This window comes from Mesoplodon densirostris, chromosome 16 (genome assembly GCF_025265405.1).
Source record: "Mesoplodon densirostris isolate mMesDen1 chromosome 16, mMesDen1 primary haplotype, whole genome shotgun sequence".
NCBI lineage: Eukaryota > Metazoa > Chordata > Mammalia > Artiodactyla > Ziphiidae > Mesoplodon > Mesoplodon densirostris.
In genome coordinates, this window is record NC_082676.1 from 38,964,166 (window position 1) to 38,978,769 (window position 14,604).

The 14,604-nt window shown below is 53.3% G+C and overlaps 1 protein-coding gene across 1 annotated transcript in view; it reads right to left on the reverse strand.

The window, feature by feature from the left end:
* CASTOR2 (cytosolic arginine sensor for mTORC1 subunit 2) overlaps positions 1–14,604 on the reverse strand; it is a 59,348-nt gene that overhangs the window by 19,211 nt on the left and 25,533 nt on the right. The window contains exon 2 of the mRNA XM_060120168.1: positions 4,018–4,088. Within this exon, the coding sequence (XP_059976151.1) occupies positions 4,018–4,088 (71 nt within the window). The remainder of the gene's footprint in view (positions 1–4,017; positions 4,089–14,604) is intronic.

Below are 14,604 nucleotides of genomic sequence, written 5' to 3' on the forward strand. Positions count from 1 at the left end.
ATATGTAAAAGCTCAAAATACACGCACCTCCCTTCTGTTGGCCACACAGACACACAGCAGCCATTTGAGCCAAGAACCTTTAAAATTCCAAAACGAACAAGGAACTGTCTGGTTAATGTCACTGACAATCGCCCCTCCCTCCCAGGAAAGGTCCAGCATCTTACGTACAAGTGAATTGCAGACAGCTGCTGGTTTCTAACCATAAAAGCTTCACAATGGAGATAACTGTTGGCGCACAATAACCAATGTACCCTGGCTGATGGTAACAGTGGCCAAGGGAAGCCCTTGGGTGAGAAGCATCATTTGCAGAGCTGGGAGACGGGGCACCATCCTTCATACAGTGTGACACAGCCAGCATCCCTCCCTGGTCCCACCGGGGCAGCCACAGGACCAGACTCCCTTTCTGAAGAGGAGTCTCCTGAGAGAACCCCCCCAGAAGCGAGGTGAGAGGGTAGAACTCAGCATCGCTACCTCTCACTGCAGCCTCCACCCCACCCCACATCCTGCCCTCTGAGAGCAGACTGCCCTGGGCCTGCCCCCTTTTTCTCAGCTGCTCCTGACCTTGGTCTGCTGGGAACCACCACTTCTCAGCAGCACTTTCTCCTCATTTTGGCTGGAACCACCCTGAAAGCACTTCCTGCTTCAAATGCCCCTCTGTCACTCACAGCGACTCTGGGCGCATAAATGGCGGCTTCCTCGCTTGTAAAATGGGTCTCCACTCTTTACCCTTCAGGCCACTGGAATGATCCCAGGAGGTGATATGTCTCTGCTGGGCTCCAGTTAAGAGTGGCGGAGGGGGAACGGGAGTCTTACTTTGTATGGTTTTCCCCTGTAGCTCCATAGTGTAAGCACGAGAGATATTTACTACTTAAATATATGTACACAGTTTTTTTCTCTGGCAACGATGGATATCCAAGCAGCCTGACGTGCTGACCAGGAGTCATGGCCTGGAAGTGAGACCCTGGCTCAGAAGTCACAGAGCGGCTGGGCCCCTCCTGGGCTAATAATTTAAACGTGCTCCCCCACGTCCTACCTACCCTGTACTAAAGAGTAAGCCGATGACCCCTTTGTCACCGGCTCCATTCCAGCCACTCAGAAAGGTTCAGGGAGAGGCAGAGTGAGACTTCGCCTCCATTGTTTATGGTTCCAGGGAACCTCAGGGTCTGTAAGTCCTTTAGGAGCTGAGGCTTGGTCCCCACACCTCCTGGTCTGCCCTGCCTTACCCTGTCCGGGGCCTGGCCCATGGAAACACACATAAATGACATCAGTGGTGAGGCCTTGGGCAGGCTACACATCACATGTCTGTGCTGCAGCTTCTTCAGCTATAAAGTGAGGACCATAAGAGTCGTTTCCAGTGTTTAGCACAGTGTCTGCAGACAGAAGCACCTGCAGGGCTGGTAAAATGTGTTAATCTATGTTGACTGGCGGAGGGGTGGGCGTGGAGGTCCAAGACTCAGCTCTGGTCTTGCCTCCTATTTCGAGGGCCTCTCCTGTGGGGTCTCCTGCACGGCGGGGCGTCCCCTGTGACTCACTCTCACAGCATCCACACCCTCCTTGCACAGCACCCACCGCGATGGCAGCTCCACAATTAATGGTGCAATTAGCTGGCAGGCCCTGAGGCTCATAGCGCCGGAGGTGGGGTCTCTCATTCCGGCTACATCTCCAGGGCTCAGCAAGATGCCGGCACATAGCAGGTGCTCAGTAAATACTGCCCCCCACCCCACCCCGACCCGGGGCTGGCTCAGAATAACCCGACACTCAGCTCAGCCAAAGGACGGCTCCCTGGTTACTGACAACTCCTGCAAACACAGCCTTCCAGGACCAGCAAAACTGGCTCCCCAGGTCCCACAGCTTCCCGCTCTCCCTGCTCAAGGAGTTTTCTTACCTGCTGCCTTCAGAGGTAGACAGTTAGTCAGAGATACTGATCTGGGGAGGTGGATTAGATAGAATATCCCTTCCCAGAGAATAGACACTCTGGGGGTGTTCCTTCTACATCCGAGGTGCCCTGATTCTCAGCAGTTCTGTGTAAAGGCCTGAATGCCCATGAGAAAATAAACATGTGCTTGGGTTGCCTGAGCGGACATTCTTTTTTTTTTTTGCGGTATGCGGGCCTCTCACTGTTGTGGCCTCCCCCGCTGCGGAGCACAGGCTCCGGACGCGCAGGCTCAGCGGCCATGGCTCACGGGCCCAGCCGCTCCGCGGCACATGGGATCCTCCCAGACCGGGGCACGAACCCGTATCCCCTGCATCGGCAGGCGGACTCTCAACCACTTGCGCCACCAGGGAGGCCCTGAGCAGACATTCTTCATGTGAGTTGTGGCTAAGGCAAAATTCCGGTCTGTGGTTCCTGTGCTCAGGAAGTGTCTGATGGGGCACTTCCCTGGTGGCGCAGTGGCTAAGACTCCACATTCCCAATGGTCAGGGCACTAGATCCCACATGCATGTGGCAACTAACAGTTGGCATGCCACAACTAAGGAGCCCTTAAGCCACAACTAAGGAGCCCTCAAGCCACAACTGAGGAGCCCGCCTGCTGCAACTAAGGAGCACCCCTGCTGTGACTAAGACCCGGCGCAACTGAATAAATAAATATTAAAAAAAAAAGAATATTCTGATGAATGAATGAATGAATGACTGACTGACTGACGACACAGGCGTCTTTGGCGAAGGGGCGGGGCCTCCAGTGGGGTCGGCCCCATTCCTGCTCTGGCCACACAGCCACCCCCCCTTGGAGGCATGGGGGGCCCGTAGGATGTGGGGCGCCGAGCCCAGTCCCCCATACTGACTTGGTGCCCTAGACCACGTGCGTGTGAGGACAACAGGGCGTAGCTGGGAAGCCGCTTCCTGGGGCTTCACTTTCTCACCAGTAAAGAGGGTCAATACGCATCGAGAACCACAAAATAGTCAACTCCTGACTCCGCAACACCATTTCTCAGACTCCGTTTTGGGAATCAACCTGCATAAGAATACATGTTATGCACTGACAGAGTTTATAAGTTTCTCATTGGAGGACGATGAAAACAACTTCAACTCCAACCGTAGGGGCCTGGGCAAGGAACCAGGGCTGCTGTTGAAAGGCTGTGATATCACGGCATATTTTGTTGTTATGTTAAGTGAAAACATTTCTATAAATTAAACAGACCGCCTGAGAAAAGTCGGAAAGAAAACCACGAAAAAAGTGACCAGTAGTTGTCTTGTGGGTAGGGCTAGGGTTTTAAAAACTGTTGGATTTGTTGCCCTCTCTACATGTTAGGAAGACTCTAACTTAGCAGCTCTGAATGACCACCAGCTCTTGGGGGGTCCAGCTCCTCTGCTGGTGAGTCTGGACCCACGACTCCCATCTCCACTCTCAGTTCCGCATTGATAATCACAGGACAAGCACAACACCTTCTCATCAAGTAATACGTATCGGTCAGCACTCGCCACCAATGAGCGTTCACTGTTACTTTAGAGCCAGACAAACATAACGAACTTCAATAATAAAACTAGAAGGATGTGGAGGATGAGGGAACAGGGCTTCTTTCTGGGGTGACGGAAGGGTTCTGGAATCGGAGAGTGGTGACGGCTGCACAACCTTGGGAATATCAAAGACCACGGAACTGCTGTACATCTTAAAATGATGCACTCTCTGGTACGTGAATTCTATCTCAATTTAAAAGATGGAAGGAAGATAAAGGAAAATCATAAAAGGATGGTGACTGGGGCACGTTCCTGTTCGAACAAGGACTGAAGATGTTTTGAAAGCGCCTCCCTCGCGGCAGGAGTCCCAGAGAGCATGCCCCCTGCCTTCCTGGTTGCTTTAGCTCCTGGCTGGGGAAGCACCGCCCCCTTTCAGCTCTGGGGCCTTTCCTGGGAAGAAGTCTCGGGAGCAGAAAGGGAGGGGATCGGCCAGAACACAGGAGAGGAGGAAGCTCTGCCACCAGCAGGTGGGGACAGAAATAAGGCGGGGGGGGGGGCGGGCAGCCGGCACTGACTGACGGCCCCAGTCCAGCCAAGCCCCTGGGGAGAGAAGCACTTACCCAGGAAGCCCTCTTCATCGACAATGATGGTGTAATCCTCCGGGGTCTCGGTCAGACTGAAGAACTTGCACCTGGGTGGACGGACAGACAGACACAGGGTATTGTAAGTCCCAGCAGACCCTGTGGCAGCCGCCCGCCTCACCTTCCCCCCACCCGCCCCCTCTCCCATCGCCGTGACCCGGTTTACCCAGAGTTCTGCCCCAGGCTGCTGGGGGCTACTTATTTCTCCATCCACTGCCTCCGTTTTTTTTTTTTTTTTGCGGTACGCGGGCCTCTCACTGCTGTGGCCTCTCCCGTTGCGGAGCACAGGCTCCAGACACGCAGGCTCAGCTGCCATGGCTCACGGGCCCAGCCGCTCCGCGGCATGTGGGATCTTCCCCGACCGGGGCACGAACCCGTGTCCCCTGCATTGGCAAGCGGACTCTCAACCACTGCGCCACCAGGGAAGCCCCACTGCCTCAGTTTTGACTCAGGAGGACTCAGAGAGGCCCAGGGACGCTGATCGTTTCCTCTGCACCTCCCGATCTTTGAGGACCCCTGAGCCGGACAGCCTCCAGGGTCCCCTACAGGCCCAAGGGCAGCTCTGGCAGGGCTCATGCAGATGGACTGTGTTTTCCCCGTGCCCTCCACTCCCCACACTGTGACCTTGAGGCCTCTTTCGCTGTGTCGTGTCCCCTGCCCATGGTCCTGGCCCCTCTCCTCACCAACTCGAGAGCTCCCACTGTCATTTATGGCCTAATTCGCATCAGCCAACCGACAGCCCAGCCTTCAGGGTACTTTTCTCCCTTGCAGGAGAGAGGGGCGTGGCTGTCTGTGCCACTGTGCAGCAGGGGTCCCTGAACTGCCACGTGCTTGCTGCCTTTGGTAATACTGCTTAGCCTGGGGTGTAAGTTGCTCATTTCCTCCCACAAATGGGACCATCAATTTCCCAAGGCCAGGGAGGGTCTGGCAATCACTCTGTCTGTCTGTATCTCATCCCTGCTGGTCTCAGCCCTGAGCACGCTCTTGGCACCTGGCAGACACGCTGGGCTCCGTGTCCAGACAGCCCTTGGGCTGGCCTTTGAGGCTGTCTCCAGCTGAGGGGCTTACCACCCTCTCAACGCCCGTCTCCCTGTCCCCCATCCAGCTAGACTGGCCCCCAGAACACCCCAGGCTCAGCTGTAGGGAGAGACGGCATTGCACAGGCAGCGGTGTGCAGGAAACTGCCCACGGTCATTGATTTATCTCGTGTCGCTGATCTCAAGTATGGGGCTCAGCTCGGGCTCCATGCCCGATGTGTAAAACCCATCCATCACAGGAAGCCGTGACGGAAGGAGGCCCCAATGAGTAAGCCTGGCAAGGGCCCGAACAGCACTTCTACGAAGATTAAAATGAGAAAGGAACCCTGAAGTGGATGCAGCGTTGCTGGGGATGGGGGTGGCCGGAATGTCCGCGGATCTCTCTCCCCCTGGTTCCCCTCTCCTGGCAGCCATCCTGCCACACTGAAGCCTTATCAACAGAAGCCCCACGGCACCCTTTTCACTTTATTCTTTAAATTTTCACAGGTAATGAGATCAGCCAGAACTGGTAGGACTGCAAAAGGGTACAGCCGTTTGGAAGATGGTTTGTCAGGTTTCTAGAGTGAAACATACACGACCACTGGCAACCCTGCTCCTGGGTATTTAGTCAAGGGAAATGAAAACATACGGCCCCACAAAGGCCGGTATGCAAATGTTTACAGCCTTTATCTGTAATCACCCCGAACTGGAAACAACCCAAATGTCCTCCCTTCAGCGGGAGAACTGGGTAGACTGGCACATCCGCACCAGGGAATACTGGTCAGCAATGAAAAGGACTGAATTACTGATTCTTGCAACCATGTGGACGAATCTCAAGAGCATTTTGCTAAGTTACAGCCAGACTCAACAGGAGACATACTATGTGATGCCATTTATATGACATTCTGGAAGAGGCTACACTGTAAGGATGGAGAACAGATTCCTGGTTGCCAGGGGTTGGGTTGGGGCTGACATTTGAGGGCCACCGGGGAACTTTTGGGGTGAAGGAGGTGTTTGGTTCTTGACGGTGGTGGTGACAAGATGATATACATTTGTCCAAACCCGAAGAACTGTACCCTAAAAGGGGCGGCTTCTACTGTATATGTGACTTATACCTCAGTGAACCCGACTTCAAGGAAAACGCTTCGCCAGAGTTGTAAACAAGGTGGCGTCCCCCCACCCCCATCCCAAGACACTCTGCTTAACCAGCAGCAACCACACTCTTCAATTTCCCTCCAGCTCTTTGGTTTTCAAATTACATCTCTGTCCCTGCCTGTCCCATATCCAATTTGCAACTACTGCCCGGACAAATGAAATCTATAACTGCTGGGCGACAATGGCAAATTATCACTTAGTGAATGGCAACCACTGGTCTGGCCTAGCTCCTCCTTGGGGACCCCTGTGTGCTAAGAAAGAGCCTCAGAAGCCCGCCCCCACCCCCACCCCCCCGCCAGTCACCAGATTGCCACAAGCAAGGAATCCCTGGGTGGGGGGAGTGGCCACCCAGTCATCCGAGAGCCCTGAGAAGGCAAACAGATGTGGTACTTGCTCCCTGTGCCCTCTCGGTGGTGAGGGATGCTCCTGAAATAGACCATATAAATGACCCTGGAGGGCATAAACACCGGCAGAAGGCAACATCGGCCTCTGCTGCCGATGGGGTATGACTATGCTGTTGAGGTGACCCGTCTCCAGGGGCCGAGTGCCAGCTGTTACCTTGGAATGTGCACCTTGGCGTGGGCAGGCCTCCAGGAGGGCGAGTCAGTCGGAGGGACCTGCAGCTACTGCTCTGGTCACACACTCGGGAGCAGGCCTCCTGCTCTCCTAATATTACCCCCTCAAGTCCTACACATCTCTGAGCTCACCCCATCTTACCTCCCAAGTCGCTCTGAGGTCTGTTTCCCCCTCTCTCAATCACCCCCTCCACGTGAGCGCTTGCCTAGAAGTCTCCCCTTGCCACCCTCCCCAACTGTTGCCTGCCTCCTTGTCTCACGCCCCCAAAGGTGGACAAATACTCTTTCCACTGCCCGGCACCCCCTTCCCTCTTCTTTGGCTGGAGACGTGCCGCTCGTCCTTCAAGACCCAGTTTAAGCATCTTGTTTGGGGTGAAACCTTTTCTGATTGCCCCCACCACCTCCTCTCTCTCACTTCCTACCACAGGGGTGGTCCTGTCTGGATGTTAAAGCCACTGTGGACAGCTGGGCTTGGTGGTGCATCACACCTCGAAGGGACAGTTCATTTATCTCACAGTGCATGTGAAAGATGCCCTTAGAGTTGGGCTGTGTACAACCTGTACAACTGCACATGATGGTCCTGAGTGCTTTCCACACTCTATTACAAGTAATACTTGTTTCCCCAAGTGGACCATAAACTCTCACAGGCAGGGACGGTGGGTTCTCTGTACACACACCTTGTACCTGACACTGGCTGGACAGAGAATCAACACTCAAAGTCTGATGAGCAAAAGAGTGAACTGTGGCCACATGCCTACCCACAAAGCCAGAGAAGCCCCAATCAGAGCAAACACTGCTTGCCCTTGTGTGGTACTGCCTTGACTTGCCCCCTCTCTGGGAGGCGCTCAAGTCTCCAGTCCCAACTCCATGCTCTCTAATGAGCCGTGGCGAGATGAACACCCCGATGCCGGGCCCCAGTGTTTGTGGCCTCTCTGTACTTTGTTTACAAGGAGCTGGAGAGAGCACCAAAACCCAGCAATTACCCAGCCTGCTGCTGAGTGCTGTTAGGAAACCTGGGGAGGAGGAGAAGTGTTGGCCCTCTAGACGCCCGCATGCTGCTTAGGAACAGGATGAAACAACAGGGTTAGAGAAAGCAGCCTGGGAGAGCGGGAAGAGGACCAAGATCCTGGGGTCAAGAGACCTAGGTTCCAGTCCCAATCTGGCACCTGGGGGTGGTGAACCCTGGGCTGCTTCATTCCTTTGTACAATGAGCGACAGGTTCAAGGTGGACTAGTTTCCATCCAGCTCCGGCGGGCAGCGAGGGCACAGGCCACATGGAACCCTGTCAGCGCCATAGTGAAGTGGACCTCAAGGGGCCTGGCTGACAAGGCACGGAGAGACAATCCCAGAACCACTGAGTCTGTTTGGAAAATGCTTTTCAAGGGCAGGCAAAAATCCCAACTAGCTCTGATCAGAACCCAAGACAGATCTGCTGCCCAGGCAGCTGGGCGGGTGGTACATCACAACTCTGGGGGGGGGAGGGCTCATTCATTGCACAGTCTGTGTAGAGAGTGCCCTTAGAGTTGGACAGTGCACAACCTGTGTAACTGTGTGTGATGGCTGACCAGCAGGTCCTGCTGGTGCAATCAGATAGATAGGATACAAAACTCTAGAGTCCTGGGCAATGAAGTAGGGAGACTGGGGAACAGCAGCTCTGGGGAGAGCCCCGGTTCACTGTGGTTCAGGACATAGCCCAAGAGTCATGCAAGTCCGACTTCCCTGGTGGCGCAGTGGTTGAGAGTCTGCCTGCCAATGCAGGTGACGTGGGTTCGATCCCTGGTCCGGGAGGATCCCACATGCTGTGGAGCAACTAAGCCTGTGCGCCACAACTATTGAGCCTGCGCTCTGGAGCCTCAGCCTAAATAAATAAGTTAAAAAAAAAAAAAAAAAGAATATCCAAGTCCCCTGTCCAGGGGGCACCAATGCATCCTTGGGCTCTGTGCACAGAGTACGGGTGCTGGATAGTACTGGAGGCCATACCAGAAAGTCTGTGCCTGTTCAGATCCTCACGGCCCACACGGAGCATGCCCAGAAGCGAGGGGACTTTACACTGAACTCCCTTCAGCCTGGGGGAAGATTCCAGCCACCCTCTTTAAATCTCTATGGCTGTTGTGGACCATGGGATGGAAGCAATGCTGCTGCTTAGGGCTGTGTGACCTTAGGCAAGTTGCTTAACCTCTCTGTGCCTCGGCTTTCTCATGTGTACAATGAGATGATAATATTTAATATCTCCTTCATAGGGTTGTTGTTGAAGAAGAAATGCCCAGCATGACTATGGTAAGCACTCAATATGCTGGCTATTTCTCCTTCTTGGAGGACAGAGGCAGCTGAAGCGGGGGACCACGGGGAGGCCGGCTTGCATTCCCAGTAAGAAAAGCTCTAAAGCCAACTGGGCTACAGAGACCAACGGGCTGTCCTGGGAGGTGGTGAGACGTCAGCTGTCGAGGGGCTGAGCCCCAGGCAGGTGGGCTGCAGCGGTGATGCTGCCTCAGTGGAGAGGACGGGTTAAGCCACCTCCAAGGTTCTGGGAGCGCTGAGTCTCTGGTTCCTTGAAACACTGGTTCTTACACACTGACGCCAAGCAACAAGCTCTCGCTGAAGAGTCTCCATTCAGCTTCCCAGGAGCCCAGCTCCCACCAGGGAGCCAGTGAAGAGATGATGGTTTATGACGGAAGACACTGACTTGGCCTGAAATTCCCAGTGCATCTATTGGAGCCAAACCTGCTCCCTGGTCTCAGCTCCCTGACATGCCACGCCGGGACCTCAGGAATCTTCACAGACACTCGACACGTCTGAGCACAGGGACTGTCCAGATCGGGGGAGCCAGGGAGGTGGCCTGACACATCACCATCGGGTGGGAACTCCTATCTGCATCCGTCTCGCCTTCTCCACTCACCCGCTGGTCGGGTGACGGTCCTGCAAGGCTGTCCTGCACTCCCTTCCTTGTTTCCCAGACACCACAACGACCCCTTTACATCGTCAGGGCTCAGCAGAAGTTGGCTTTATGTGGAGTTTCTTTGTGCAGAAGACCGGGGTCTCTGGGAGGTGGGAGCTAGCTTTGTGGGCTGGACCCTGTCTGGGACTGGGCCTGTTTTCTGTGGGGTCACAATGTGCTCTGTGTCAGCCAGACCCTGCTGAGGTCCCCTGTTGCCTGGCCACAGAACAAGTCCAGCCCTTTGCAATTAGAGCCTGGTCAGCCGGGCTATGAAATGAGCGCAGAGCCTTCACACACACCTGACAGGCCTTGTAAACAGGACTGAGAACAGGCTTCCAGCATGTTCCAGGTACCTATTTGCAACCCGTTCTTCCTTTGTTCCAGCAGGGCCTCTGAATGCCCATTTTGAATTTCAGCACCTGGAAACCCACGCATGTTCCTCACCGAGTGCAGCCTGCTCTATCTACAACGAGGGAGGTTTAGGCACATCTTCCTCTGCAGCGTCACAGTGAGGAGATGGAAGGGCCAGGGTCTGACCCACTTTTGGGGACCACCCGCCCCTGCCTCTGCCAGCCCCGCCGATGCGCTCCTGCAGCAGAGCACAGGAGACTTGAACAACATACAGCGAGTGACAGACGCACTTTGGGGCGAGCATGGTGGCCTCCCGCCTTCCTGGGCTCTTCCCCAAGGACAACCAGGAGGAGGGTGTGTGTCAGGCTTTCTTCTCTTAACCAGCCGTGGCTTTTTCATCTGGGTCTTCTCCTGGGTCTTCAATAGGTCTTTCGTGTTACTTACGTTTCATTTCTACTGTCCTTTAACAACTGGAAGCTGCCATTTCAAGTTTTAGTTAGAAAAAACCCCCCTGCGTCACGTTCTGTGATTTGAAGGGCAATCCCGAAGAATGTCTTTTCCTGTTAAGATGGAAAAAAATCTGCTTATGTCTTGGGTGGCCAGGAGAATTGGACAGCGTGGGCAACAGTGTTTGCAAATTCTAGGGTGGCACGCACAGACGAGACTGTAAAAAGGGGCTGGGTAGGGCAAAAGGAATCGGTAAGGTCTGGATAAAGCCCCTGAGACCCAGGCGAAAGTGGCTAGATCACTCAGTCATCACAAATTGTTGAGTGCCTTTAATGTATAAAGGCACTGCTTCAGGTGCTGGAGACACACCTTAAATAATTGGACAGTTAGAATTTCCATGGGGGCTGGATAAATAAAATAGTGAGTCAGACAGTGGTGTGGCTGCAGAGCCAATAAAAAAAAAGTGAATTTGCAATTTAAAGCAGAGCAGGGAGTGGTTGCCAGGGGTTGGGGGGTAGGGGAATGGGGAGCAACTGTTAAAAGGGTGCAGAATTTCAGTGTGAGATGATGAAAAGTTCTGGAAGTGGACGGTGATGGTGGTGAAGGTTGCAGACCAATGAGAACGTGAGCATTTAATACCACTGAGATATACACTTAAAAATGGTTAAAACGGTATATTTTGTTATGTACATTTGTCCACAAAAAAAAAAAAAAAAAAAAAAAAGAGCAGGGAAGGTCCCTATGAGACCTGTAGAAGCTGGAAGAGCGGGCGTGTTGCTGTCCCAAAGCCCTGAGGTGGGTACATGCTGGGAGTGACTGAGGCCAGAGTGGCCACGTGGTCGGGGAGGGGGAACGACAGGTGGTGACGTCAGATGTAATGGGGGAGGGATGATGCCTGTGGCCACTGTAAGGACTGGGTGGGGCCGAGAGACCAGTGACGAGGCTAGTCTTCGTTTTCAAGGAGGCTGGTGAGAGCTGATGGTGACCTGGACCAGGTCGGTGGTGGTGGGCGTGCCTCCACTTATGGCCAGGAAAATAACAGTCAACAAATCGGGGCTGGTGAGGTCACTGAGAAACACAAGGCCAAGGCAGGGAACCATTGCCTTCTGTGGCACGTTCTCATCAGCGGCACCAGGAGAGAGGTCAGTGGGCAGAAGTGGTGCCTTGAACTGGCAGAATTTACTCGCCTCTGAATCTGGCCCGGACCCACTGCTTTGGTCCTTTCCTCCATGGAGACCTGTGTTGGTGAGGGACTGTGGTGCTCCCTGGCCCTGCTCCGAAGGCCCAAGCACAAGCCACAGAGAACTTCAGGATGGCTCTTCCTTCAGGATGGTCATCCTGAAGGAAGACAGGTGGCATCAAAAGGGTCATGCCAGGGTGGGAACGCCGTCTGTGGAAGGGCAGCCTCTTGCTGCGTGAACATATTCCCAAGCGCAGAGCACATACGAGGTGCTGGCTGGTGGTTCCCGTTCTTCCTTGGGAGGGACTGAGATGGAAAAAGGCCCAAGTGGGCGTCCTGGTTTTTGCCACCTATCCAAGATGAGGCTGGAACAACTTACTGGTCCTCAAATCACACCAGGTTCCTTATCTGTGAGAGAGGTTTGAAGATACCTGTCCTGCAGGGTCATTTAGGATTTAAGGAGGTGTGGAACAAACGTGGAAGTGCTCAAGACCCCGCCTAAGCACGTGTGGCCACTTGATGAAGTGTGCTGGTCCGGGGACCGAGTGGATGTCCGAGGCAGCATTCCTGTCCAGGCAGTGCTTGGTCTTGCAGTGGGCTCTGGGTCTCTGCCTGACTTCAGATCTCCCCATGCCTCATGGCCTCCACCCCAACCCTTACCAGCAGGACAGTCAAGTCTCGCGCAGTGGCCCACGAACCCAGCCCAGGTCCCCCAGTCAGGCCAAAGTCCCCTGTCCCAGTGCATGCTCACCCTCACCTGCCCATTACCTCCCCAGCGAATGATCACATCCACTGAGGTGCTGAGATGATTCCCTTCCTGGTCTATCTCTGCTGCTGAGATACCTGCTCCTGGGAGACAGCTGAGTCTATCTCATCCAGATCCCCATGCCTTGAACAGGAAAGAGGGTCTGTGCATCATCTGTGTTAACTGAATGAACATGCAATGTAATTAATGATTGCCATTTCATAGATGGGAAAACTGATGCTCAGTTAGGTTAAGGCAGTTATGACCTTGGGACCACTGTGCTATGTGGTCTCTAAGGTGGGGGGCAGCCCGGGCGCAGGTGTGGCCTGTGGTATATTCCCCATGACTCAGCTCTTCCCCTGGAAGCTATCCACTGTCTTAAACGTGGGTAACCAGAGACACGGACGAGAGAATCGGTAACAGCCCGTCCTTGGTAACAAACACCTGGCTGCAACCCAGATTCCCATCACTGGATGAGGAGGAAAATGATGACAGAAGAATATTGCCCAACAGTCAAAATGAACACTCTACAGGGACTTGCAAAACTCCGAATGAGTCTCAGCAACGTAACAGTAGATGGAAAAATACGTCCCCAACTGTTATGTACAGCATGGTATTCTTTTTACAGTTAAAAGCAGCTATAACAAAAACAACAACAACAACAAAACCCAACACCTTTACGACTCCACGGAGTTGCAATGTTACTACATATAAAGGAAGCCAGGGAATAAAGAACATATTACCTGGGGTTTGGGGACGGGCGGGGGAGACCTCTGGTTACATGGAGGGTATTGTCTCCATCCTACTTTTGCTCTGGCTTTGCATGTGCTGATTACACTATTAACATGAGCTAGTTAGTTAAATGAATAAAGGTGAGCCGTGCAAAGACACACAATGGGTGAGGGCCATGAACCTGAGCTGAGGTCACTGGTGCAAGGATGAGGGGCTGCAGGCGATGGGGACTGGGGTCTGGCAGAAGGGACCCAGCCACAGAACAGGAGCCAGGGTAGGCTGCTAGGCTGTAAAAAGGTGCAGGAAATGCTGCAGCTAAAGAGCTACCCAGAGGAGGTGGCCTGAGAAGGGTCCAGGAGCCAGAATCAGGCAAGAGTCCTAGGATGAATGGGCAGGACTGGTCCCAGAGCTACAACTCACTCCCATTTGGGTCATTCTATTTGGTCTTGGCTGGTCAGTGATTTGGGGGCTCACTTGGGCTCAAGAGATGTATATTCGATCCCCAACTTGGTCCCCACAGTCCAGTCTCTATTTAATAGTCTGATGGTGCTGTGTGTAAAGGGCTAATGCTCTGGGTCTCAGTTACAGCACCAGCCCCGACGGTCTTATTCTTTTCATTTAAAAACTTAAAGATAATTTAAATTTTATATTGGAGTATAGTTGATTTACAATGTTGTGTTAGTTTCAGGTGTACAACAAAGTGATTCAGTTATACATCTATATATGTATATATTCTTTTTTTTTACATTCTCTTCCATTAGAGGTTATTACAAGATATTGAGTATAGGAGTATAGTTCTCTGTGCTGTACAGCAGATCCTTGTTGGTTTTATATATATAAGTGTGTATATGTTAATTGCACACTCCTAATTTATCCCTCCCCCTGACCTTTCCCCTTTGGTAAGCCCTGGTGGCCTTAGACATTGACGCAGCCCCTGAGCCTGTGTCCTCTTTCATAAAGAGGGGGATAACCCCACCGATCACGGGGCCAGGGTTCGAGGTCGGCATCCCTCTGTAGATAAAAGCACCAGCACCAACAGCTGATCCAACAGCACTGGTTTCTTTCTTTCCTTTCAGTTCGGATAATGGCCCTCATGTCCCCTGGTTTTCTCTGGAACTGGAAGCTTATTCAACCTCCCCTGTTCCTCCTACTGCAGCTGAGGATGGACACACACACACACACACACACACACACACACACACACACACACCCCACCCCACCCCACCCCACCCTCCAAGGATGCACAGGTTTCTGTCAGCAGGCTGAAAACAATAATCAAAAGACCCGACCCTAAAGCAATCTGTGGTCCTCGTCCCCCCAGCCCCGCCCCACCAAGCTCCTGACACTATTAATTGGGAACCAACGGTCCCTAGAAGATTCGCCATTATAAGACTTTGGAACCACGCTGAGGTACTGCCTGGATGGAGTTG